This window comes from Ixodes scapularis, unplaced genomic scaffold, assembly GCF_016920785.2.
Source record: "Ixodes scapularis isolate PalLabHiFi unplaced genomic scaffold, ASM1692078v2 PGA_scaffold13__105_contigs__length_92229423, whole genome shotgun sequence".
In the NCBI taxonomy this organism is placed as follows: Eukaryota; Metazoa; Arthropoda; class Arachnida; order Ixodida; family Ixodidae; genus Ixodes; species Ixodes scapularis.
The window spans coordinates 23,860,445-23,887,527 of record NW_024609839.1 but is presented as its reverse complement, the minus strand read 5'-3'; the positions used below and the strand labels follow the sequence as shown (position 1 = coordinate 23,887,527).

The window sequence follows — 27,083 nt, the reverse complement described above, 5'->3', positions numbered from 1 at the left end:
CGTTCCAGCAAAGCTTTATTTGCGCGTTGGCTTTGCCTAAAATATTGCACAACCGCGGTCGCGACGGGCTTGAAAAAGGAGCGGGTTCGCGGTGACCTTACTTCGGCGGAGACAGACTTTGACCTAACACTCTCCGGTTACATTAACAAACTCTTATTTTGTTATCTCCATCGTTTTTTTTTTTTTTTCGCACGGATACACGACCACTTTGGGGTCGCTCACGGAGGAAATGCATAAACAAAAAGAAGTGCCTTTCCCTCCTTCGTTTTACTTTGTCACGGACGTCCTCCAACTGTAAGGTCCGCGGCCGCGTCATTCGGGTAGGATGAGTGGTCGCGGATAGCAGAGTGGATAGCAGAGTCTGCGCTGGGGTATTTGAAGGGGTGGGCGATGACTCGGTGTTTTTTCGGAAATCGATATTGGCCAAAAAATGGGGTGGGCGATGGCTCGGGGATGGGCGATGACTCGGGATATTACGGTATATATATATTTTTAAGATTAGTTTTTATTTTTGAAGCATTGCTTGTGTCGCCTGAAACTTTCCTTGAGCATCTCTACTGCTGCTAAAACTGTTTCCAGTGACACACCAGCGGCCTTTGTGAAACCTATTTCGAGCCAAGGTCATTGCCCGATTTGCCGTGCCTGTGGCAGCATTTAAGGAAACATCCTCTGCTTCAAGTAAAAGACTCGCTGAAAAACGTGCTGTTGGGCAACATGCTCTGTCCGAATAGATCCAGAGCAGCCTTCCAAGAGGCACATGTGTTAGAACCAGAAGGGCCCGGGGTCAACAGGTGCACTGACAAGAGACCCGTTGGGTTTCACGATTTGAAGGAATTCGCAAAATTTGCTGAGACTTCCACTTTCACCCAAGGTCGTCATGTATGTTTACTACCACAGCTATTTTCAGGCCGCATAGATTGCGCAACTTGTCTTGACTAGACTCAACATTACGGGATGTTGTTTTTTTTGTAGTCAAGTTTAGGAAGATAGTCTTTTTTGCTTTATTCATTAGCTTCAATAGGCAGATAGAAAACTGTTGGCTAAATATGGCAAAGTCGGCGATTGGTTACCTTTTTTTTTAAAGGGAAGTGCAGATCAAAGTGCACATTAGAAGCATTTTTTTGCAGCCTTCGTTATAAAATTTTTTTAAACACATTTATTGTAACTCTCTTCTTGAGAAGATGGTTACAATTCAGAGTTTTAGAAGTAAATCTTTTCTTAAAACTCCTCCAATTGTAGCAAAGCGAGTTGGGTTGTGTGTATGTCTATACAGCCGGAACTTAGTCTGCCTCAGAAGGCGTCTGGTGTCTCAGCTGTAGACGAGTGCAGTACAACCGCTAGCCTGGGGTCTTTAACGTACACCACGCAGTAGTGGTACATGACCGCACGCCGGTACGATGCTCATCCTGATCAAAACGGGCAGGGGTAGGGATTGAACCCAGGATCCCTGGGTTCTGCAGCGCGAATCCTCCAATTGTAGCCGTTTTCTCATTAGTTTGTGCTCGTTCATTACCGAAGCTCGTTCTTTAATTTCCACTGCTGTAGAGTGCCTCACTGTTGCCTCTTGGCTGTGCCGTGCTAGACTGGCGACATCCTTTGAGAAGGTGCCTCCTTTTCCTGGCTGCGGCCACCATTTCTCTTCCTGCGAGATGCTGACCTCGTACGTGCGAGACCAATGGATTGGCTGTAGCGTGTGAAGGTGGTGAAGGTGCCGGCTTGATGCATTCCCAAGTGTTCGCATCACTCAAGAAATTAAGAGACCGTATGGTGTCCTTGCGAGCTTAAAACGGAGGTGACCGTAGTTCTGTAGTTGACACATATCAAGCGCGACGATCGGGAGTCCACCTCGAAATATGCGCCGAAGACAGACGCATGATTGATGGAATGCACGACGTTGCGCATTCTTAAAATTGACCCGGGTCGTTTCACGAGTGGCAACGCTCAATGAATGCGTAAATGGCTCCAATGGCTACGAATGAGCATGGGGCAAGATGGCGGGTCACTGTAAGTGCCACCAGCCCAGCAACATTGAGGCACTAGTCTTTTTTTTTTCTTCACTTTTATCTTTCATTTCTCCTTTATTTTAACACAGCACCTTCCATGTCTGCCTGTTACTTTTTATTAAAACGGCGGTCGCTAGTTAGCACTTGTTTCAAGTCATCCTCATCCTTTTGTATCTTGTACGTGTAATGTAAATTATGGCAGCCAGTGAGTGTGCAGTATCACCGGGAAGTTCAGTTGTTGCCAGGTAATGCAAACTGAATCGTCGTGCATCTTGCCTACTGCTCGCTTTAATTACAAAGTTTATCAAATATTCGCAATTGTATTTCACTATATCGATCACCCCACTACATGCAGAATTGCGTTTTATGAGCAACGCAGAGGACCCTAACTGCAGTCTCGGCCTCCCAGGAACACTTATTCTTTCCTTGTTTTTTTTGTTTTAGAGGCTCTTGCAATAGACCCTTTGCAAAAATCCGAAAAGCCCGCAAGCGCCGCGCGACGAATAATGGGAGTCCTCGGTACGCCCCTCCTCCCGCTGCCACGTAACCATGTGGCATACGAGAGCAGGCGCAGGTTACCACGGCACCTTTTGAGCAGCCGAGTCGGGCAAGCCACGAGCCTATGGCTGCCCGTTTCTCATCCCTCTCCGTTGCATTGGCTCTGTCGTCTGCTGCACCAACGCCTTGTCAAACGTGGTCGAAACCTGCCACAGTTGCGGTGCAAACTAAATGGATTCGGTGACACTTCAATACATGAGGGTAAGTTAGACGAATAGCGTATTAAAACAAGTTCACCAGCCGCGATGCCTTTACGCTGCCACAGATACAATACGCCGCTAACGACGCACGACTTGGCAGATGGCTGCAATGGCTGCTGGCGGTAGCTGCCGAGACACGCGCGCAGTCCCAGCGAGAAAGCATGTGACCTGTACCGAGGGTTCCCAAAATTCCCTGCCGTCGTGGCGCTGTACGTTTTGCAACAGGTCTATTAAAGCTTCTCGAATTTTCTCGCAGTCCTCCGTCTTACCTCTTCTGCTTTTCTTTTCTTTTCACACTTGGGTCCCATGACCAGTGGTGCTCGCGGCACAGGTGCTTGGCAGCCGGCCAACTTCATTTGACTGTAGCCACCTGCACTATTCTTGGAGGTTGCCGTGGCATGCTTCACTACGAAATCAGAGCGTCTTGGTCAGAATGTAATCCTGCATTAATAAGCACAACAAAAAAAGGTGTCGCACACTTATCGCTCCTCGTAATGTAAAAAAAAAACAAAAAAAAAACACAGTTATAAGGGTATGTATGAAACATTTATTTACATATGCTAATGCGCAAAACTGTAGGAAGAATGTGTTCTAGCTATGCGTTTCAACTGGCTGCTGCTTCTGCTGTTCCTGCTGCTGCTGTTGCTGCTGCTGAGCTTCGAGGGCGTGCTTCATCATCTCTGGCTGTACCTCCATGTAGATGGCCATCATGCGATGGTTAACGTTGATGGACTTGCCTACGCAGTGCTCCACGCAAGAACTCTGAGAAAAAAAGAAAAAACAAACCCCTAAATTTTGTGGTTGAAGCTGGAAGATGCAGAACGCATGTGTTTTGAAGCGCACTGGGTTTTTCTGAGCTCTGAAGAACTTAGTGAGAAGCATTTCCCCGATAAATTTACCAGGCAAACCCTGCACCATCTCTATACACTGTTCACTCTGAGACTGCAACGAAAGCTACAAGTGCAAGCTGACCCGCGCTCCGAGCTATTTCTAGAGCGCGAGCTCGTTCTGCGGAAAAACGTTTCAAATCAGCGATCTCATGCTTTCCGCATTGGTTGCAGTCTCGGCTAAAGGGTGGACACAGTATAGCGGGACGTGAACCTGCTAAATATAGTGTGGTAAAACTAGCACCGGCATAAAATTGTGCACCAGTACAATTTGCCCGGCGGGAAGCATTTCCAATTTATACACCAACTCGTGTTTACAAACCAACAGAAGCGCCCCTAGCGGCTTGCCACCAGTGCCACGCATGAACAACCATTGGAATCTGATGTTGTCAGCGTCGGTGTGAGTTCCCATGCTCTTTTTCGAGTTGTGGATTACATGTCTTCCTGGTAATGTCCGACTACTTAAGTTAACGAGGCTCAATGCACTAAAATACTTGGCGTAAATAATCTGGCATGCGGCAACTCGTTCAACGTGAACGCCACAGAATGGACGCTAAAGCCTGATTCATATGATTCCCGCTCGCTAGTTTCAGTCGCAACGTCGCTAGGGCTGCAAAAGTGTAGACAGCAGCTGCAACGCTCGACATCGATACTGAAAATCGCAAGCAGAATCTAACCAAGTGGATCGGGCGTAACCAGTCGGTGATGGCCACCGGTAACATTTTTCAACACCACCTCCTATCTATTATTTACACTGAGCCTACTTACCCCAAACAACCTTAAAACTTAAAAGTCTTTCGAGTACTTCTTATCACAATTTTTGATCTACTGGCCGCTCTCATTTGCGAGCAGACGACAGTTTGATGATCGCACGGTCATTTGAATGTGAAGTCTCGCTGAATGTGGTCTGCGGGTGGTCCGGACCACTTTACAGTTTTCCGGCGTTCACGTTGGAACAAAACAAATGAATCTGACGACCAGAAGTATTCCTGAATTCAACCCAAAGTGCTAGTAGTCCGACAGTGGTTTCTCTTTTGACGGCACCTATCCCCATTCTTGGACGAACCGAGCAGGCAGAAAACACATGAAAACTGATCTTCAAACCTTTCCCAGCTTTTTTTGGTACAGCGTTAGTCGTGGCGTTTTGACGAGAGGGCAGGTTTTAGTCTCGTTTCTTCCAAAACGACATGAGAATTCCCGTCCAGCATAGCGACTTCCGCCCACAGCCCCAGATCATACCAGAAGTCCACCTAATGCGCCACCACCGTGGCATGATGTAACGGAGTTGAATTGGAGTGTACACCAATTCAGGTTTTGCTGCCAAATTTAGCGAGGCAAGGCTTTAGCAAGAAGTGCTGCACCTTGGGGGGGGAGGAGGGAGACTTTATTTTTCCCATTTTTTTTAATGTAACTTTAGTCTTGAGCCTAATGGGCCTAAAAAAAAAAAGAAAAGAAACAGCCGAGATGTTACATGAACTGGCCCTTTAGTTACAGACTATTCAAATTTGTTTCTGGAAATTTCAAGGATCGCTTCGGCCAGGGCTATTTTTTCTATGATCCCAGATTGTTGAAGGGTTCTAGGCAGCTGCGACGAAAATTACTAGAGTCAATCCTGATCGAAACTGACTACTCGATTTCTCAAACCCGAGGACGCTTGAAACGAGGAAAATTGAATACTGGACTTACAATTTATCTGGTTTGGTATGGATTGTCTTGTGGTTTCGGAAAGGACAGTTAGTATTCACGATGCTATTCAAAAATATCTTAATAGCTGCTCCTGTCGCATAACAAGAAGCATTTGGCAGCACATCTTCGTACAGGCATTGTTATCATAGCCATTGCCTAGATCCACAACAAATTCTCTACACAAGGTATCCAATGATTTAAAGGAATTCATTATTTTTACGAGACTTCCACTGACATTCATAAACGTAACATATGCAACAACTACCGCAGACGTTTCCAGGCAGCTCAAAAGATTGCTTCTCTCAGAATCGAGTGCGGCGTCGGCTTGGGTCAATTATATTGAGCTTGGCAAAATCAAATTTTCGCTGTTTTTTTTGTTTTCCCTATTTGACAAAATAAAATTTGCGAACCACAAAGTATTAATAATCATGAATACATTTTCCACACTCTGTAAAAACATCGCCTGCCACCATTGCCGAGTGTAGTATACAAAGTATGGTGGCACACTTTAATGTACTGTAACCTCGTCGGGTGACTATCTTGTCTTTTGTGCCTTTGGACTTTCCAAAAACAGTTCCCTCTTGCCTCGAAAAAATTAAAATGATCGATTGATTGGTTGAATGCTAGAGTGCATGGGAAGGAGTGCCGTAAGCACCCTCCGAGGCTGCGTCATATCAAATTTCTGCATAAACTATGTCGCAGTAAAAGCACCAGAAGGGGACAATTGCGAGGAGCACCTTAGGTGCAACATGGATGGACAGCATGGTGCGCTAATGCACAAAAAGATCTGTTGTCATGTTTGTGGGCATATCCTTCATTGAAGTCGCAAAACTTGATTTTTCAGGAAGCAACACCGCAATCTGCAGGAAAGGTTAAACTACATAGAGCATCTGTTTAGTGGAAGTGCCTTAGGATAAGCTTAATTGCAAGTTAACTTTTCCTGCAACCTTCCCCTCGAGTTGAGTAGCTTCTTTCGTGTTGCGGTTAAGAACAATGTCGAGAGGAACCAATGGAGCACTTGATTTGCCAAAGCTGTGAAAGGATCAAAGTCAGGATGATATTTCCCTTACTTCCCTGCTTCCAACTGCCCTTCGACATGTGAAAAAATGGACAATTTTTGGAAATCACAGGTTCGGGAGGTTCTGGTATGAAGATATGTGAGCACATGCTCGAGCGAGCATGGGCACTCTCTCAACCGAGGAAGCTAGATCCTGCTGGCTCCATTGAGAGTGACCAAGATTGGGCCCTCCTAAAGTCTCTTTTCTGCTTTATCTTTTTTCCCCCAAGTTTGGTCCAACACGCTTCTTCTCCTTTCTTATCAATGCACACACCCTTTTATCCTGGAAATCCTCAAACCCCATTTTCTGCCAGGTGGCGTCAGTTATCTCTAAAATGGTGGACTGTGCTCCACGTCCGTGAAGCTTTCTATGTAGCTTTCCACGAACGCAAGTTGTTCCGCATATTTTCGTCACAACAAACAATCTGGGTGCAGCTTTCTGGTAAACCACTGTGTGAAATCGCTTGCCCAAAATGGCAGTGACTATTTCGACGTCCACTGTCAGAATATCTAAAATATTTCGACGTCTGTGACGTCACTTTCGTAAAATGTCGAAATAGCGGCTTTATTATTTCGACGTCCTTCTTCAATGCAGCAGCCGTAGCAGTGATAGCAGTTTTGGGGTTTCATTCTGTTTAGTTTCTGATGGTGTCGTCGGTGTTGTGTTGGCGTTTTGACGGATAGTTTCAGTCCTAGTTGGCAGTGGAGATGTCTTATTCAGCGTGTGTGTGGGACCGGCTCGACAGTTGATACTTTCGGATGTGACATGCCCAGCAGCAATGTTCTGAGCTCTAGCACGTCATTTCGGCACGTGTCTCACTTAAAATTTTTAATTTACAGCAAAGGTGAGCTGGATATCCTCTGTCTTGCCTGCACGTAACAACTATAAGTGCGTACACTACGCAACACAGAAATTTGGCACGTTTTAATTGCGCCTCCACATTGTGCGAGAGTGTCTTCGTATCGCTCTCGCTTTGCATCTGGCTCCCCCCTTGTTTTTTTAACCCGGTTTCGTGAGTTCGTTGTTTAGTTTAGATTTTCTTTTCAGTCCGTGTATAACGGGCGGATTAACTACGAAACAATCGAATGTTAACTAAAAGGTGGTGAATGCAAACATTGCTTCCTTAAAGTTTCTTGACCGGTGCGAACGAACAAAGGTTCTGGCGCTGCACTGCACTGCTGCACTCTGTAATGTTTGGCACAACCAAGCAAACAACATTACTTTTGGCCTGATAGCTGATGTACTTTGAGAAGGTCTTTTTGCAATCCACATCACTTAAAAGGTCATAAAAACAGCAGTCGACCGCATGACATTTGTTTTTCGAAAATGCGTGTCAAAACACGACGCTGGCTGCAAGCAAGATGATAATTTTTTGACCGCTACCTTCGATCGCTCCCCAGTCCAGACTCCAAAGTTCTAAGCTCGAGACACCAAAATAATGACAAAATATCTTGACGGGGGATGTCAAAATACCGTTGAAAACATTTTTACGTCTTCAGGAAGTGGCGTCGCGGACGTCAAAATAATATTCAAAATTAATTGGAAAGTTGACGTCGATATAGTCGCTGCCTCGTGAAATGTACACTTTGGTATTCCGCCCGGGAAAGAGGGCACTGCCTACCTCTTGACTGGTGAGCTCCCTGTAATTGAGGTTGTTGACACACTCCTTGAAGCACACTTCCGTCATCCGGTTGTAGATCATCAGGAAGTCTCGGAACTGCAACAGCGAAGCAGTTATAGACGAGGCATATCGCTTCCTGAGGAACGCTATCAGGTTAGAGGGAGCCTGACTTTCACCCCCATCACATGCCCAATAATGCTGTCCGCCGGTGAAAGTTAATTCTGGCTTGTAGCATGCTACGAACGGAAGGAGCGAGCCATCTACGGTGTGTTAAGACATATGTCCCAATTTCGCGACTGTCGGCATCAGTGTCTTAGGTCAAAAGAACTGTTTATGGAAGCATATACCTGGCATGTTGCGAATCGGTGACACACGTCCAAAAAGGGTTAATAATTTATTGGTACATTCTTATAATTTACTAGAAAGCTCCAGGACATAACGTAATATACCGAGCATCCGCCCATTCTACGATAAGTGCCCGGCCCACAATTTTGTAACCTTCGTCATGTACACAGAGGTCATAGCATTACCTATTGTTGCAGAACACCAACACTTGCAAAGTCTAGCAAAAAGCAAGAAAGAAGAAGGCGAGACAGTGGGTGCAGAAGGAATGTACACCATTGGAGCTTGATGGCGGAACCCGACGAAAAGAGGCCTTCGAATCACCTTCAGCAGTAACAATGTCATTGACCTAAGGAGTGCCCTTCCCCCAGTTTTACACAAACTCCTCCAAGTTTGTGGCGAGCGCTTGCTCGGGATTTTACGGTGTGCCAGGTGTGGTTCGTTGCAATGGTTGGACGAAACAGACGGAACTTTGCCAGTGGCTACGGTTCCATCTCGGCAGAACTTTACTATGTTTCCGGAACCGAGTGCAATGAAGGTTTTCACAAAGGTGTCTTTAGGTGGTGCGCTTATCATAGTCAAATTTTGTGGGTGTGGGTTTTAGAAAAACAATTTATTTTCTAAAAAAAAATCCTGTTTTTTTTTTCATGCACAGGGAAGAAAATGGTAGAAACCGTCCGGTTGACATGGCACCACGTAAAGCGAAAACGTGAGAAGACGAGCGCGTGTGGTTCCGTGAGCGATGCTATACGCACGTTGTACACCTCAACCGCAAATGGCTATATGCATGACGCGGAGAACTCGAGCCATTCGGTTAATGTAGCGGTTGATTTTGTCTCGCTATCGTCGTGCGACGTTTTGCCAACAATGTATTTGTTTTTTATGGCGACAGCTGTTAACAAAAATATGTAGTCGACAGCGTAAGGCGTCTGTCGTCAATGTCGGCAAATAAATATGCCCGCCACCCTCAGGATCCAATCCCGGATACCACAGAGCTTCGCCACAGCTTTGACGATTTCTCTAATACACAATTTATATTGGGCGTTTTGTTTTTTACAAAGTGTGTAATGAAATATGGAAGTTGCTAAAAGCTAGCACGTGATTCACCGAGGCCTGTTTACCTAAGCATTGGGCCCTCTCTCTCTCCCCACGCAAACTAGGCGGGATGCAAAAAGTTTTGCGTGGTGCGTATAGCATTACTCCTGTGAGCAGCAGCGTTAACCAGATGGTTTTTGCCCTTTTTCGCTCTCGCATAGGAATCAAACACAAATTTTTGAAGGCTTATGTTTTTTTGTTTTTTTTCCCTGGAACCTGCACTCCTGAAATTTAAGCATGATAAATGCCCTGCTTAAAGAGACCTTTACAAAAAGTTTCTATACACTCCAAAGCGAGGCAAGCAGCTACGCTTGCCAATATAATAATAATAATCCTCTTTATTTCGACCCAGGAGGATTGAGGTGTACCAGAAAGGCCGGAGGCCTGTACCGGTTGGCCTAGTATACCGAAATAAGCAATAAATAAATAAATAAATAAGGCTATTTACAAGACAGCCATTGCTGGATCCTGACCAGACAGAAGGATAGCCACCCCTAAAGTTCCGTCCAGATGGAACCATAACCGCCGCTAAAGTTCTGTTTAGACGGAAAAGAAACCCGACAATGAATCTCTGTCTGACACATACAAGGGTTGATCCCTATGCTCCACCCCTGACCCATTTCTGGAATAAGAACTGGCAATGTTTCTACATTATTTTTTTAATGTAGTCTTCTCAAAGTCAAATGCACTTGTCCTAGCAATCCTATAACATTTCCACTGCTTCCTAAAAAAAAAGCTTGTCCAACCTATGCATACGATGCATCTCCCCCATATACCCATTAAAAAATCTCCTCCCATGCAAGTGTTTCTTTCATTTTTTTAAAGAGTCTAGTGATTCGGAGATGGATCCAGTGAATATGGTGGATATTCTAGCATTTCCAAAGCTTCCTTTAGGATTGGCGTCCATTGCAATGCAAGATCCGACACTAAGGGCATTGTCATAACAAGGGAGCACTCCCTGTCTCAGCTTTTCACAACGTTTCTCCTCGATAGCGGTGCCTAGTTTTGTATTAGACACCCTTGGAAAGTCATCTGCTGATTATAAGGTGGTCAGAACCGCTGCCCAATGGCGGCAGAACCTGACATTGTGGAACCAGGCAAATCTTTCCACAAGACAGCGAACTTCTGAGTGCGGCCCATGCAAGGAGCCGACGATCGAGCCAATAAAACAACGCCGAAAGTGCGACATTGATGCGCTCGGCACCTTTTTCTGTGGGTGTGTTTTTTCCTTCTCATCCAACCAAAGGCATAAAGTGTGCCCAGACTTTGCGGTTTTCGTCCACCACTGTGCAGGGATTCCCACAGCTGCCAACAGAGGGCAGTCTTTGATAGGGGGTCTATTAGGTTGGCATAGTAAGAACCTGGTATAGTGGCTCCACCTCATAAATGACGCTGCATCTAAAGGTATGTCGGAAGCATGCGGCCAATATTCTTAAGGACTTACGTCGAACGTGTGCGGCCTGGAGCTCGATATATTAGGAGAGGAGGACAACATCTGTCATGTTAACATGCATTTCGGCTGCCTCAGAAGGGCGGGGCATAGGGGCAGACATCCAATCTCAAAAGCTTCCGTGGTCTCCCCAGATCACTGGCGAGGCAGCAAAATCACTCTCAAGGTTAATATTTGGCCTTTTCAGCTTTATTTTGTAAAAAAAAACAGACTCGACATCAAATAATATATTAAAAAAATATATTGTCTGCCTTTTTTTTATTGTTTTCTTGTCTCTTTAGTTTTCATTCTTTCCCTAGGAGCCACCGATATCAAAGTTTACGGTTTTCTGCACTGCGCTGCTGTTTGCATCATCTTTACCCGTATTTACAACATTCCTATTCTGCACGTAAACTCAGCTGATGGACGGACGAATGCATACGGCTGGCGCATCTAAAGGTTGCCGTGCTGTTGTGCAGCAGCACTGCTACCATAAGCTGCCGCTGCGACTTCGAAGCATGGCCCCCAAAGTCCTCAGCCCTAAGCGCGCATCAGGCGTGGTGCCGCCTTGGAGATAGTGCTTGTAGAAGTATCAAGGGACTTTATTGCAGTTGCAGCTCGCGTGTCCCGGGGACTTTTGTCCCCGACTTTACCTCAACGCCAGATCCGTCCGACATACCTTCGACAAAACCGGCCGAGCGGAGCGCAAACTCGTCTGCTTCTTTTGCAGCGGTTGTGGTGACGTCAGAACGCCGAGCTCTGATTGGCTCTGATGAAGGATAGTGGGTAGACCTCAAAGCAAGCTGCTTTGAGGTCTACCCACTATCCTTTATTCGGAACCAATCAGAGCTCTGCGTTCTGACGTCACCACAACCCCTGCCAAAGAAACGGACGAGTTTGCGGTCCGCATACCTTCAAGAAAATCGGCCGGGTACGGATCCGAAGTACCATTAAGATATCCGGCAGGGTACAACCGAGAGCTTATTTTTACCTTAGCTTGGCCAAAAAGAAACAATGCTCTCTACCGTGGCCTCGGGACAGAACCAACGGACCCTGCGAGGCTTTGCTCTCGTCCCGTCTGGACGGAACTCTGCTGGGCATGCTACCGTTCCGTCTGGACGGAACTCACCCGTTAAAAGTTTGCTGTAACGCTTGACGACTACAAAGAGGCAGTACAAACATGCTACGCGGCTTGGCGACAGTGAAAAAAAAACTGAAACTGAGAACCGCACAGTTTATGCTGGGAGAGACACGATTGCGCCTGCTTTCGCGCTGTTGATAAACTCGATGTGTCGAATTAAAGGGCATCGAGTTTTCACGTGATCACCCGACGGTGCTAGTGGCTCCAGCACGTCGCCGATTACACAAAGGCTGGCAACACATTTCCTGCGTTGTCATTGAACACCGCAGATGCATTCAACACACACGCTACCCCCCTGACAATACTGTTACGAGCCTTGAGAGATTATCGGATGTAAAGAATGTTCTCACATTTCGGAGCGCCGCATCATCTGCCGCCATTTGAATAGGATTATGACACTTCACGGCCGACGAACGCCATTAACACTTTCGAATTTGAAATATCTTATCTTACGCCAATTCAATTTAAAGCATTCATTAATTTAAATTTATTAAGCGTATCAAATATAAAATTAATCACTTTACCTAAAGAAGGTTCGATGAACTCGTCACCGGTTGCGAAAGTGTGGCGGCAAAACGACGGCCCCGTTCAGTTCGGCCATTCGGTCGCACTGGGTCGCACGAAGAATTACGAAGTGCCTTGGCTATAGTCGCGTTAAAATCTGTGCTTTTAGGTAGCTTGCACTACAAATACCACATATTGGCCTCAGTACTGGACACCAGCCATTGCGTCGAATTCCCGGCGCGTCTCTAAACCGCCCAGCGAGTCACGCAGGATATGTGGGAAGTCAGTCTCTCGGTGCGTTCGCGCTACCCGTCGTCCCGTGCTGCCTGAGAAAGAGCTGTGTCCTCCAGTTTCCTGTTCGGTATGCTCAAATTCTCGACTACTCATCCGTTTTTTTCTTCTTTTTTTTTTCATAACGTGTCTTTGCGATTTTCGCACTGGGAAGCAATTGCCTCGATAGTGTCCAGCAGTGACAACACGAGTCTTCGAGACGTAGTGGGCGTCGTTCATTCTAAAGATAGCTACTCAATCTGACCAGCAAACGCTATCTTTGTCTACTGTTTGGGTGACTTCACCCGCTCTCCTTTGTACGCATCGTCTGTCCGTGCTGCAGAAATAAACGCAAAGTAAGTGAAACTCGCAGGAAGAACTCGAAAAGGCACCCTGCCGCAACCTCGTAGTAGCAGCCGACATCTATTGCGCCGAATGTCTTTCACCACTCTTGAGGCTTTCAGTGCCTCTTCTCTACATCGTTGATTCGTATCCTACACCTCTTATGTCTTGCGCAGGTGCCTTGCTGTTTATAGTCATAGCGGTTGCGGCTGTTGGCGGTATATTCCTGTTACCGTGGAGAGTTTTAGGCTCTTGACGGTATATTCCTCTTACCGTGGAGAGTTTTAGGGAAGCATTTTTGCACATCCGATACGGTATACGATTGGCCGTCCTGCTGGAACTGCGCATGCGCGAGTCTTCTGCGGTAGCACATGCGCGGTTCGTACCAGAGGGCCTACCGTACCGTATCGGATATGCAAAGACGCTTCCCATACAACATGAAAGCCGTTTGCAATTTCTTGTAAGGCCGAATTAGAGCACAGCTCTTGAGGAGGGGAAGGGAAGGGTACAGAGAGGAGGGTATCCTCTCCCCTTCCCATCCTCCTCCTCCTGCTCCTCCTCCCCTCCGCTCCTCCTCCTCCGTTGGTTTATGGATGCCCAGTTGGCAGGTTCGAGCCCCTATGGAGGGGCCCGCAGTCCGACTGAGGATGATTGTGGAGAGGGCGCCGCGTAACAGATCCCCATGGAGTCATAATTAACCCCCAGTCCTTCCTTTGGGGCATGCCAGATGCCCTTCGTTCTTGGTTTAGCTCTTAAAAACTCAAAATTTGAGTTGGACAATGTTGGCTTCGCGCCGTAGAAAGTTATTCTAGAGGCACCAATGGAAGTGTCTCGAGTGTCACGGCGACGCCTTCCGTAGAGTCGCGGTGAATGCCCGTCGTTGGCCGACGTTCGAAGCCCCCGGGCATCTTAAACCTGGGGAGGTATATCCTCGGAAGTGAAAGTGTGGTAGACTCCACGTGCGCAGACATTCGCAGGAGGGAGTGCACGAAACGGAGCACTAACAAAGTTGTGCCGACGCCCATATAGTCGTCGAAGAAGTGAGAACGGCGGGTCTTTCAAAGCCCGAATTTCGGCACGCGCTCCACATCTTCCGCCGCGCTTTAGCTGCGCACGTGCACTCGAGGTGCATGAGACGCCGAAGCTTCCTTGAACACGGGAAGTTCGTACTGGAGGTGTGACAACCAAAACTCCTTCCTGCCATTCTCACCCTTTTGCAACTACGTAGCCAGCGAAATGTTAACCACGTCCGTTTGTCCAACTGTGTCCGTAATGTCGAGGAGGCTCGGGAGTTATTTAGATGTAACGATTTAGAGAAGTCTACGGGGTAGACGAGATCTATGCGAGAATAAATGGACATATATCCAATATGGACTGCAACCTATGCCCTCTATATTCTGTTCGACCCTAAGCTGACGGCGCGTCGGAAGCTACATGCTCGTCGGACCAGTCTTGTGCGTCTTTCCCACCAAGTGATAGGGCTCCCGCCCGTGCCCAAATCGGGAGGGAGGGGTCAGGTGACGAGGGGGACGTGGTTGACTGGCTCGGCGAGCACACAGTTCCCGACGTACTCTCGCCTTACGGGTGAACGGAGTATACACCTTTCCAAAAAACACTCGACCCCAGGGGCACCAAACCGTTTTCGAGCCCAGTCACTGAGTTTGAGGCTAGGCTCTCACCGGCGTCCCTCCTAACCCTAACCGAGTGGACTGTGATTTCAACAAGCGCAGCCTGCGTAGGCGCAGTTTCAAACGCTGCTGGCGGCTAAATTCTCGTCTTTTCCCGCTATATTTTGTGTTTCATGGTACATGTATGTTCTCGAGGACATTGAGAAAGCATTTGCCACATTTAAAAAAACAAAGAAAGAAAGAAAAAAAAAAGAAAAAAGCTGTAAACTATTTTTGTTGGGTACGCACGTGACAGAACGAATGTGACTGGAAGGTATAGTTCTAGTTATTTGTTTTTTTTCTTACGATAAGTTTTGATGGCGCCGCGGGATTTTCCGCATGTGAAAAGACAAAGAGCTTTGCTTTCAAAAATAGATTGCAACAGAAGAGGGCCGAAAGTCATGCATTTTTCACGCTCACAAATAACGTGTTTACCGATGGACAGGACACGGACATACAATTGAGTACATCCGAACAATATATCGTACGTACCACTCGATGCAGCGTTATCCGAAAATAATTTATTTGAGAAAGATCTTAAATAACACAGTCACAGTCGACGACAGTCACATTTTGACGATCGGACGGAATCCGAGATGACTTCGTTTTGGGGCACGTTTTGGCGAGCTTCCTTTTTTCACAGCCGCACCATGGCAAAGAAACAAACGCGACTGACCTGTTTCTCACCCCAACCTGGACAACTATTTTTGGAGATGACTGAGGATTCTACGCGGATTATCTCTGGGAGGGGGGAGAACGATGTTCGCAAAATCGTGTCGAGGGTCGTTCGACGTCCTTCACCTCCTTCGTTTCCCGTGTACGTCGAGCAGAAAAGCTTGAATGGCAGGCACTTACCAGCCTTATTTCTCACAATGGAAGATAACACAAAAAGGGTACGCAGCAAGCATAAAAAAGATTAAGTGGAAACTTTCAAGAGGGGCGAGAAAACGTCAAATGCAAAACCGCAAAAACATAGCTAGAGAACTGCGCTGAGTGTGTCTTCACAGTCCCAGAGAGTGGCAGAAAATTTCTAGCCGATAGAAGGCGCGAGAGTCGCACCAGCCGCATCAGCATCAGCAACATGGCGGCGGCCTAGGAGCGTTTTTTGGAAAGGTGTATAGGAGACTGGGGACGCCGCAGAGAAAATACACCGTCTCTGGGCGTCGACCCGGGGACCCTCCAAAACTAGCGGGACACTTTGCCAACCGAGCCAACCACGAGCCAGCTGCGAGCAGAGCAAATGCCGAGATCAAAGGCTGGATCAAGTGTTGGCTCTACCGATGGCTAGCTCTAAGTTAGCTCGGTTGGTAGGAAACTCTGCCGGTCTCGTAGAAGTCCCGAAATCGAGGCCCAGATCGGGTGGATTTTTTCGGTGGCACACCGGTTGCCCCGGGGCGCGAGTTGAGCTATCTCGAGTGGAAGTGCTTTTATTCTCGCGTCGTCATTTAAGGGCGAGCCCCGCAGATATTGCTAAGCGTTTATTTAGGAATAACTGGCATCTTCGAGCAACTCGCTCGATGCTGGGCTGCGGTCGTCGACCAGTGCCAAAAAATATTTGGCAAGTGCGAGAGTTAAAGAAGGCAAACAAAGAATCTTCGCACTTGGAAAGTATTGCGTATGTAACGCCGGCAAAAATCGTAAAATTCTACGAACACGTTGCAGTCTTGGTTTATAAAGTATAATCACCGTAGTCGGCACGAAAACAAACAGGGCGGAGCGTCTCTTTTAGGTGCCCAGCCTTTGGCACATGCCCGTTGCTCTTCTCTGTGCTTGGGGAGTGCGTGCACTCTCAAAGCCCGCGAGTCGATGAAGAGTTGTCGAAGCTAGAAAGCTCACGCTGGGGGCATGACAACTGAGACCCCCCCCTGCGATGTCCTCTGTTGCCGCTTTGGGACCACTTCCGACACGCAGGCGGGATTGGACGCCGAACGCACCGGTTGGCATTCTATGTTCGGGGCACCGTACAACGGTTGAAGAATCTAAGGAACGGTGAAAACACTGTTGCGAAACGGACTGATGTGCCATATTTCCGCTCATCCCTTTTCACTCAGGAGGCTCTGCCTCGATATGTCTGGCCCGGCGGTTGATGCGTTTCTCCCCGGGGCTGCCCCCTGCAGGCCATGTCGAATGCGGAGGAGCAAGAAAATGAGCTGCTCGTCCTGGAAAGCATCTTCGACGCGTCAGTCTTCTCAGTGGACAAGGGCCAGCCGCCCACGGGTCACTTCTTGGCCTGCGTCACCCTACCCAAGCCCTTCTACGTCCTCATCCCCAAGGTCAATGCACCGGGTGAGTGATTACAGGCGAGCGGTGCAGCGAACCGAACGACGAAACTCGCTCCAGATTGTTTCTGGTGTTTCCGAGAGTTATTGTTCGCAAATAAAGAAGACCGTATTAAATAGCCCAGTGTGCGGTCAAGTCCGTACACAATGTATTACTCAAGCTGCCATTGGTGGCACTGCCAACATGCTGCCGAGGCAGAACGGCGTGCCTTCTTCAGGTATTAGGCACTCCCAATTTGATTATCCGCATCTCTTGTATCTGACTTGCATCGGGTTACAGGCAATCCAAGCCAGGTTGCAAATAATCCTGACCAGACTGCAAGTAATCTAGGCCAAGTTGCTAGCAATCCTGGCATGGCTCTAACCAATCTTTGCTAAGTTGCAAGGCTAAGTCGCGTATTAAGGGCGGTCCAAACCAGCCCGTAACCCGTTCTCTGGGAGGCAGAATGCAGAATTTGTTTTAGCGGTACTACGTCACTGGTGACATACTTCGGCTTCCGCTGGACGGATATCAGAGTTGTAAATATTTAAACTTTTGGGACCCTGCAACAACTGGACGGGAGCAGGAGTGGGAAGGGTGCTCCTGGCTTCGGGAACCTTACAAAAGGACAAAGAGAAGCTAGAAAGCAGTTGCTTTTGTTTTCTCCTAGAAGCCACTCAAAATTCCCACAATAGGTGCTTTTTTTCCCGATTCCGCCCAGGGCATCTACCACTGCACATTTTTCCCTTTCCCGCTGCTGTCCAGCGCAACGAACAACCCCCTCAACTGGTTCAGATTGATTTCTATTGACGATTGGTTGTGACATCAGACGCGTTCCGTTTAGCCGCCTGGGGAACCGCCAGGACTTCACTTAATCGGCCGCTCCAGTCCCCGGTGCACTGGCTGCATCGCCCAAACAAGCCCACACACTTTCAACTTGATTGGGACCCGCACGTCATAAAAATATATCTGCCTTCTGCCTCCTGGAGACCGGATTGCAGCCTCTTTTGGACCGCCCTTAATCCCAGCCAAGTTGTAAAGAATCCCGGCCAGTCTGCAGCAACCCCAGCAAGGTTGCATGTAGTCCTGGTCAGGTTGGAAGCAGTCCCGGCCAGTTTGCAAGCAATCTTTCTCGTATGATTGCTTGGCATCTCGGGTCACTGCTACCAGATATTATGCATGGCCAATCTTGGTGTGTGGGTACCAATGAAAGTGTCGCTGCGCTCTTCGTCGACAGGGGAGATGGAAGACCTTGGAGTGGAGTACCTGCCGCCTATTCGTCTGGACTTTGAGTTGCCGGAAACTTATCCGTCTGAGTCCCCGCCCAGTTTCTGCATCAGCTGCCCCTGGCTCACCCTACGGGAGGTGAGGGACTCCCTTGGGTGGCGGATTATGAGTCTTTTTGTGCCACCAGCAAATCCTCTGCAGCTGGGATGGGAATGAATAGATGAAGACCAAATAGTCATTCGTTTCGATTCGGTTAAAGGCCCTAGGGGCGAATTTCATGAAGAGGAGGATTATATGATAAAAATTGACATAATCATACAATATTGAAAAAAAAAAAAAAAAGATTATGGAAGAGGATTCCACTCAAGAGAACTAGAAAAAATAATAGCAGAATAAGAAGTTGGGCAAACATGCAGGCAACGAAAAATCAATGCAGTTGCTATTTTTACGCACATTTTCAAATGCTCGAGACACGGTGACAAAAATACTAAATTATATAACATAAATAGAGCGGCATCTAGGGAGTGGCGCAGCAGTGACATAAATGTGTCGTAAGTTGGTGTGAGATCTGTTTCTTGCGAGTTCGTTCCAGTTGGTCATAGTCCGAGTGATTGCAAAAATCTGGGTGAGCTGCTGTTTGATTGTGATAATATTAAATCTGCATATTCAATGCAACTGCTATTTCTACATTCATAGTGAGTTATGCAACAAAAAAAAAATAACTGAATGTCGGTTTTTTAGCATATACTACTCGCATTTTTCCATAGCTTTTTTACCCTTCTGCTTTGCTTCTGTTGTTTGCATTCTTTGCGAGTAGTCACTTTTCGCCACAGTGAGTTACTTTTGTTTCATAAATGATTACATGTCTTATTGAAAAAAAAAAATTGATTTAAAAAATTTTGATACTTTTTGTTTTTTGGTTTGTCCATTCCACTGCAGACAGAATCAAACACTTTAAAAAACGAGTGAGCTAATATTTTTCTGTGATCGGGGTTGCCAAGGTTCGGCCGGAGACGTTGCGAATGCGATAGAGGTGAGGCCGAAAACGATTAATTTACAACGCATTATATTTGCAGAAGGAAGACGAAGATATAACGGAAAGCAAAGGTCTATGTACATAGTAAAATGGGAAATAATACACGCACACTTAAGCACATCTACAGTTTCAAGAAAAGAAGTTGTTCGGAGTAGGTCTTACAGTTTGACTTCGTTGCATCGATGAACCGAAGTGACATGCCCAAAGCAGCGAAGGCCCTTGTCTCCTAGGCGTCTGAAGGGGAGTGTGGAACTCTCGCTGCGACAGCTTGTGCACAGCAAGGGTCGGGCGCGTCCTGGAGCGTAGCCATGGACCCCATCCGCCGCTTCGTCCCGGTCTCAGTCTTCGATTATTCCCTCGTCGCCATCCTTTTCTTTTTCTTCCTCTTCTAACATCGTTGTCTCACGTGGCATCATCTTCTTCCCTCTTGTCCCTTCAACTTCATTTTATGTCATTTCTTAGAACCATGACAGGGTTGCATACTGCAGCAAGCGCAGCATGCATGCTTGGCTGATTCACAGCAGAATCTGCTTCTGAATCTGAATAGGGTCAATGAATGTCCAACGTTGCTCAGAAGCAACATTACGCAGTGGTGTAACAAGAACATATACATTTTTATTCTGTCTAAAAATTGTTTTTATATTTTTTTATATTCTCAAATGAACCCACAAAGATCTATCCATGTTGTTTTATAGAGAAAGTAGTTTAAGCAGGGAAGGGTTAAGAATCTTGAGGCCACACCTCACTACTGCCACTTGGTGGCCCTCTTGGCAGCTGGAGCGTCTGAGCCTGGCCCTGGACCAGTGCTGGCAGCGTGAACCCAACGTGGTGGTGCTCTACCGCTGGATGGGGCTGCTGCAGGACGAGGCGCTGGAACACCTGCAGCTGGAGACCAACCACAGCCTCAAGCCCCTGGTCCAGGACCTGGCCTGGCTGCCCAGTCGACCCGGTGAGCGGGCAAGCCGAGCCAATCCCACTCGCTCCCGACCCTCATCTGGTTGCAGCGCGGTGCCTGGATCGGCGTTGTTATATTTATTGCTTGTCGAGCTCCTCGGAAGAATGTCGTTCGAAAACTGTCCTCCTTCGTCACTTGCACGCGAGCGGGTACGGGTGGACGGCAATCCCAGCACCACCGGCGGCACTGCTCCCACGGGCACCAGAGAGGCACTGTTTTTGAACGACGTCTCCTTTTGTGCCAACTTTGCGTTTACCATAAAAACCACGACAGAATTGCTTTTTATTGTAGGCGATGTGAATCCGATGTTCCACCGGTTCTGCCGCTTCCGTCCATATTGGCTGGGCCAATGGTGCAGCGAGCGCTGCCGAGCAGACGTGCCGCGAAAAGGCGCTGGGCGTTCTAAGAGCCTGTAAACACTAGTTCATACAGAGTGGATAACAAAAATGATAAAAGCTGATACATCAAAGATGTATCTGCTTCGGCTGAGGCTCCGTTGTTTGGGCTGTACATTACGCAAGGAAATGGCTCACCCTGGGGTAGATTTGGTGTTGGGATTTTCCCCTTACAACTGGTTTTTCATCTAACGCATCATGCAAAGATCTTGAAAGGAGATCTCCCAAGAAATTAGGCTGATGGAGAATCTGCTCCTCAGCGTCATGACTCATCTTTTTGGTTGAGGGTATGGGTCCCGTCCTGCATTCATCTTTCTTCAAACTTCTTCAAACCTCTGCTTTTGGAATCTGCTTGGAGCACCATTGTTACATCAATGGATGCATCTTGCCACAAGGCCAGCAAAGCGGTGGTTGAACTTCCAGTCAAATTTTGTGACCTACAACTTTTTCCCAGTACATTGGAAGTGCTTTCCAAAGTCCCAAGTTTTCTCCGGATCTTCACGTTTCCAGAGTTGACCAATCGACATTGGTAAATCCAAGTCGCCTCGCACATTCCAGAACAGGGACGGCCCGACTTTTCGAGCACGGTAGTTCATTCTATCTGCAACCACACACCTTCAAAAGCAGGCAAGTTCTTGATCTGGAACGCAGTTGTAGAGCTGCGCAGGGGGCAACTTAAATTGCATGAATCAGACAAGACCGGTGTCTTTGTGGTCTTGGATGAAGGAACCTATGGAGAGAAGGTCGCGAAAACATTGGAAAAGAACTTTGATCAACTAAAGAAGAGATTATCAGGATGTCTGCGGTGAAAAAGCAAAAAGGCTGCATATTGATGAATCTGCCTTCTCAAGAAAACTCTTGGATCTTTTGCAAAACAATATTTTTCTGTATCTTTTACAGCAAAGACACACAAGGAAGGTGTGTCACTCAGGTGCATAGTATCTGAAAGAAGTTGCTAGCAAAAACATTTGGCTTTATTTCTACAGAAGCACCTCTCCATGGTGACTCCTCCATTTCTTCAGGATTTCAGACTCTACAGAATTTATCTCCCAGCTCACCTCCCTACACTCCACCACCCACCCACACTCCATGCGTTTGTTAGATATTAAAGAACTATACTAACAGCCCTGACCCCCGAATTCTCTAGAATTCTGTTTCCGACACACTCCATGAACACGGTTTCTGTAAGTTCCAAAATACCCAAGGGATCTCTGCAAAGAACTCCACAGATTTTTTTGCCCTAAACATTCAGTCTGCACTTGTTGAATACAACGGCAAAATATTAAGGCAAAAGAAAGGTGTTTGTAAAGTGAAGTCAGTGCAATCCCAACTCGATGTTTTCGCTCCAGAAAGCCAAGTGTGTCGATACGTTGATGATTATCTACAGCAGGGGTTCTCAAACTTTTTGGTCTCACGGAACCCCAGCAAGCCTCAAAAACTGCCGCGGAACCCCCCCCCCCCCCCCATATTTGCTGACTGAGATGCAACTGATGCACAATTGTAGGTAATTTTGCTTGTGTTGCTTCCCCTATATGCCCACCATATGAATCACAATGTCAGTATAAAGTGAGATGAAGATGCTTTGCATGGTCCTGCCATGCAGCCTGTGGCATGGGGGGGGGGGGGGTTGCAATATGGGTGTTCGCGGAACCCATGAGACCAGCTCGTGGAACCCCTGTGTTCCCCGGAACCCAGTTTGAGAACCCCTGATCTACAGGGTGATACAAGGAGACGCCAGGCTCTTTAAATCGACCAGAAGATTCGGTTTCTTAATCTATCGCGCTACGACTTTGTGCAGCGTTGCCCACAGATGGTGCATTTTTTGTGTAAAAATTGCAAAGAGCGAACTTACCTGAGGAAAAAGTAAAGAAAGAAAAAGGCTTAGCTCCTATGGAAACACAGCGAAGCCACCAGTCTGCAAACAACACAGCGCCGTTTCGCACCAGAGACAAGAGATGGCTCAAGCGGTCGCGACAGCAGCTGTCGCCAACGAACGAGCAGACGACGCCGAGAGCCGGCGTATTTAGCAGACAAGGAACTGCAGTTCCTTGTTGTTACCGCGCCTGTTTTTGTTTCTGCGACTGTCGCCGCCTGCGGAACGCGCGCCGCTTTTGAGTCGAAAAGATTGTCTGCTAAAGACGCTAGCTTTCGGCGCCGTATGCTCGTTCGTTGGCGGCGTTCGTTGTGCCATCTCTTGTCTCCCGTGCGAAACAGCACTGTGTTGTTTGAAGACCGGTGGCTTTGCTGTGCTTCCATAGCAGCTACCGTAAGCCTTTTCTTTCTTTACTTTTTCCTCAGGTAAGTTCGCTCTTTGCAAATTTTACAAAAAAAAATGCACCATCTTTGGGCAACACTGCACGAATTCGTAGCGCGACAGGTTAAGAAACCGAATTTTCCGGTCGATTTAAAGAGCCTGGCGTCTCCTTGTATCACCCTGTAGTTATCCACCCGACCTCAATCTCTTCATGGGCCATTTGTGATGCATTCAATTCCTCTTCGTAAGGTCTTAAGTTTACGAGCGAAGAGCCAGCAGTTGAGGGTCTAGAGCAACTGGATCTAAGACTTCATCTTCAACCTCAAGGCCTGTGCTGGAGTTTTTAGCAACGATCCAAAAAAAGAAATTGGTTCGTCCTTTCTGCAGCGACCACTCCAAGTTGGTAAAGCTTGGAATTATCTGACCCCTGTCTGCCTCCTCTCGTTTAAAATCCCGTCCCCACCTCTAATCAGCAAGCGTCCGACGTCAGCAAGACGGACTGCTCCAATCCGAGTACCCAGCAGGCCTCCTCCGTACCACCCTTCAGCGTCTTATCACAGCCCGCAACTGCCCTTCATCTAAAAACAAAGGAGAAGGACACACACGCTTACGTTCCACATGTGCATAACACTGCCCGAAGAGTCTCGCTCCTCGGTTTGATACGAAGGTGGCCTTCACATGTAGGATGAAGTTAAAACAAATGTGCCAAAGGGTGAATAATGGAATCCATCCACCAGAGTGCTCCATCAAGCGCTTCAGCCAGTAAGTTAAATGTAAAGAAAAGCTATTATATTCTATTCCGCTGAGTTGCGGCATCCAATACGCCCTGCAAGTGGGCGCATTTCGGTCTTCTGCGCATGGAAAAGGAGGTGTGAAGGTGGGAGAGGAGGTTATACTAAACTCCGCCTGCTTGGGGGGGTGTCGCGGATGTGAACATTTCGGCGTCAGCAATGACGGACGTGCTGTAGCAGCTGTGGCTGTAGCCATGAGTCCTTCATGTGGTTGCTGGTTAAAAAAAAAGAGGAAAGAACATTCCGCTTCTGTCCTCTGTGATTTAGAGGTCGGCTCCAATCAGGTGCTGACCAAGGGGCAGTGTTACCAGGGGAAGTGAAAACTTGGTGCATTTTCGGATAATTTCTTGGGGTATTGACAGATTGGCAGCTCTTTCTTGATTCGGGAGATGGTGGTGCATGTCTGTTCTTAGTTGGTGTAACGATTTGTATGATTAATTTTGATAATGAACGAGACTCTAGCCTATTAAATAGGTGCGTGGTTCTCTGCACCTTCTACCTTTATTAGCGGCTCCTAGCCTCACGAAACAGAGCAATAACAGGTCTATGATGCCCTTAGATGTTCGGGGTCGCACGTGCGCTACACTGAAGGAAGCAGCGTGTTTTAACCCTGTCTGTTAAGACAGTAAGCTTAGAAAAAAGTGACGAGCAAAAATTGAAGTCAATCGGATTACCCCCGAGCAAGTGTTCATCCGTTTAAATAACAGGGCATAGAAAAATAAGTTTTCATAAAATTTCGCCAGAAATAAAAACAATAATTACATCTTGGTGTCAACGAGTCTACGACATAACTTCCGCGATACGCTCGACGCCGTGCACGAAAGGAGGGAACTTGCGGACGCTAACCACTCTCGTTCTCGGTTGTTAGCAAACAAACCTCGGCATGTCGGCCACCTTGCGCGTGAGTCCTTTGGCTTCGCTCTTTGATACCTGTCTGGTAATTGTTAGACAGAAACACATCATACCGCTCGAGTTATTTCGCCTCTCCTCTCTGAAAGGTGAAGTCGAGCTCGCCCATAGAGGTAAGACAGCTGTTGAATAACAGACGACGTTGCAAAGTAGCAGACGACGCTCAGATAGTGGGTCTCGGCGACCCACTATCTTTCTACTCGAGCCAATTACAGCTCGGCGTTCTGATGTTGCCGCAACCCCTGCACAAGAAGCAGACGAACTTGCCCTCCGCATACATCGGCCAGACGGGAAGATGCCTGAACGTCGTTTGCCTTAGGGAACACCTTTTAGAAGTCTCCAAGGCGTTGTCTGACTCTTACCATCCAATTGTTGTGCATGCCCGCACCTGCCAAAATTGCACCCCTAGCTATGTAAACACTACAGTGCTTCGTTAACACAAAGACAAGTATGGGCGAGAAATAAAGCATTTGTGATCAAAAATGCTACAAACAATGTTTCAAAACCTTTGTTGTCGTTATCGACAAAAGGGCTGGAATTCCTCGTGCCAGAATTAGCTTAGAAAAAGCCTCCTTTAATTTTCTTCTTCTCTTTCAAGAATTTAGTTTTCATTTATTAAATTAATTTCTTCTTATGATCTTCTTAATTTCTTAATTTTATTTAAACTCAGCTTTTTTTATCGATCTTTTTCTAGTATTTTCGTTTTTCTTCATTCTTCTGTGACCAAAGTGTAGTTCGTAGTGCGATGGGCACAATATAAATGTGTCGTGGCTCGTTGAAAGAACCGTGATTCTCTATCCTTCGTCCATTTCAGTGTTTTATTCTTTCTGTATGAACTACAGTTTATCCAAAGCACTCTGCTACCTGTACTTGACAACTCATTTTGATCTGGTAGTGTTGGCCTGGAAGGCGTCTTTGACTGGTGCGTTAACGCGTCTTCAAATGCGGTCTCTCGATTTTTGTTTGATGAGGTCGTAAAAGGGCTCCTGCCCTAAACCAGGCGACAACACAGCAGCGAGGTTGGATGCGGCAGATGCCCGCTTTGGTAGAGGTCGCTCTGCTGCAGGTCGCTCTACTACAAGTGGCTCTGCTGCGGGTTGCTCTGCTGTGGGTCGCTCTGCTGCGGGTTGCTCTGCTGTGGTTCGCTCTGCTGCGGGTTGCTCTGCTGTGGTTCGCTCTGCTGCGGGTTGCTCTGCTGTGGTTCGCTCTGCTGCGGGTTGCTCTGCTGTGGGTCGCTCTGCTGCGGGTTGCTCTGCTGTGGGTCGCTCTGCTGCGGGTTGCTCTGCTGTGGTTCGCTCTGCTGCAGGTCTCTGCAGTTAAACAGTCAACCGAAACCAAAACAGACACGAGATGGGATGCCGCGATGACGGCGAGCCTTGTTGTTGGCTCGCCTTTTTTACTGGCATTTATGCAACCGACCACCGGGATCACGACATCCCATAGCACGACACGCCGGCTCACGCGATGCAATTTAAGATGTTCGGACCACTTTTGATGTGTCGGCTGGACAGGACAGTAAACACACTGGTCGAAGACGCATTTCAGGCACCATACCTTGAACTGGAGTGTTTACCGCGGTTGCAGATATGGTCTCTCGTTCGAAGGAAAAGCCCATAGAAGCTAAGGTGGAGCCAAACTCGACCTTCTTCGGCCAGTGTCCGGGTACCTTGGCCCTAATCCGCCAAACAAGTGCCAAAGATAGGCTTCGCTGCAGGTAGTTTTGTCTGGCAAACTTGTGCCTAAATTGCCAGACGAGTGCCAGAGTTAGGCTTAGCTCCTCGTTGTTCAATTTTTGTGCGACAGCTCTGGGCCCAAATTGTTTAAGAAGTGCCAGATATAGGCTCCACTGCTGGTCCTTTGGTACACAAGTGGCACCTTTGATTCGAGTCTGGCACTTTGGTAGGAAAACGCCAAGGAAGCGTGCTCGTTACGCCAACCACCACCTTGGAACAAAACCGTATCGGGCTCAAGTTAGGCGGTTATATGGCGTGCTGCCCGGGCCTTCACGCTAAGCCCGTCCTGACCCGGCCTTGCGGTTACGGATGCAGGAGAGTGGCGGAAACGCTGCTTCCAGTCCCGGGGCAAGTTGCAGTACGACTGTCGCTGCTTCAAGGAGTGGCTCGATCATCGGCAGCTGGCACCCATGCTCAGGGGTGAGACCTACCGCTCCCTTCTCCTTCCTTAGGGCTCTTGTCCAGCGCCGGGCCTTGCCCAGCCTTTGGCCCCACTCGGCGATGCGGATAATCCAGCCGCGATCACTCGTCTAAACCTGCAGTTTCCAATCCACTGTGCTGTGCTGTATTTTGGTTTTGATTTGTGCCTTGCCCTTGTAGTTACATTTATACGGGCTGTTTTTCTTTTCACGGTGCCTGACAGCCAGCAAAAACATTGTGCAATTACACGATTAAAAAAAAAAAAAAAAGGAAGGAAAAAGCACGGAGGGGGAAGAACCGT

General features: G+C 47.6%; 2 protein-coding genes across 2 annotated transcripts in view; one reads left to right on the top strand and one right to left on the bottom strand.

Moving 5' to 3' along the window:
* Window positions 1-3,295: 3,295 nt before the first annotated feature.
* Window positions 3,296-12,421, bottom strand: LOC115329222 (mitochondrial import inner membrane translocase subunit Tim10 B). Its single transcript, XM_029990762.2, has 3 exons — window positions 12,371-12,421; window positions 8,014-8,109; window positions 3,296-3,523 (listed from the first exon to the last, which is right to left on the bottom strand). The coding sequence occupies exons 1-3, from the start codon at window positions 12,398-12,400 to the stop codon at window positions 3,353-3,355; spliced, it is 297 nt and encodes a 98-aa protein (XP_029846622.1). The 5' UTR covers window positions 12,401-12,421; the 3' UTR covers window positions 3,296-3,352.
* Window positions 12,259-27,083, top strand: part of LOC115329223 (E3 ubiquitin-protein ligase RNF14) — a 30,903-nt gene continuing 16,078 nt past the window's right edge. Inside the window, exons 1-5 of the mRNA XM_029990763.3 lie at window positions 12,259-12,885; window positions 16,921-17,089; window positions 18,300-18,427; window positions 20,100-20,274; window positions 26,678-26,782. Coding sequence (XP_029846623.1) covers window positions 16,924-17,089; window positions 18,300-18,427; window positions 20,100-20,274; window positions 26,678-26,782 — 574 coding nt within the window. The 5' untranslated portion in view covers window positions 12,259-12,885; window positions 16,921-16,923. The remainder of the gene's footprint in view (window positions 12,886-16,920; window positions 17,090-18,299; window positions 18,428-20,099; window positions 20,275-26,677; window positions 26,783-27,083) is intronic.

Bases quoted from the DNA above. Each gene is read 5' to 3' on its own strand.
- LOC115329222 (XM_029990762.2), bottom strand. From the start codon at position 12,400: ATGGCGGCAGATGATGCGGCGCTCCGAAAT. The intron at 8,110-12,370 runs GTGAGAACATTC...TCGCTGTTGCAG, and splicing joins ATGATGCGGCGCTCCGAAAT to TTCCGAGACTTCCTGATGAT. The intron at 3,524-8,013 runs GTAGGCAGTGCC...TTTTTTTCTCAG, and splicing joins GGGAGCTCACCAGTCAAGAG to AGTTCTTGCGTGGAGCACTG.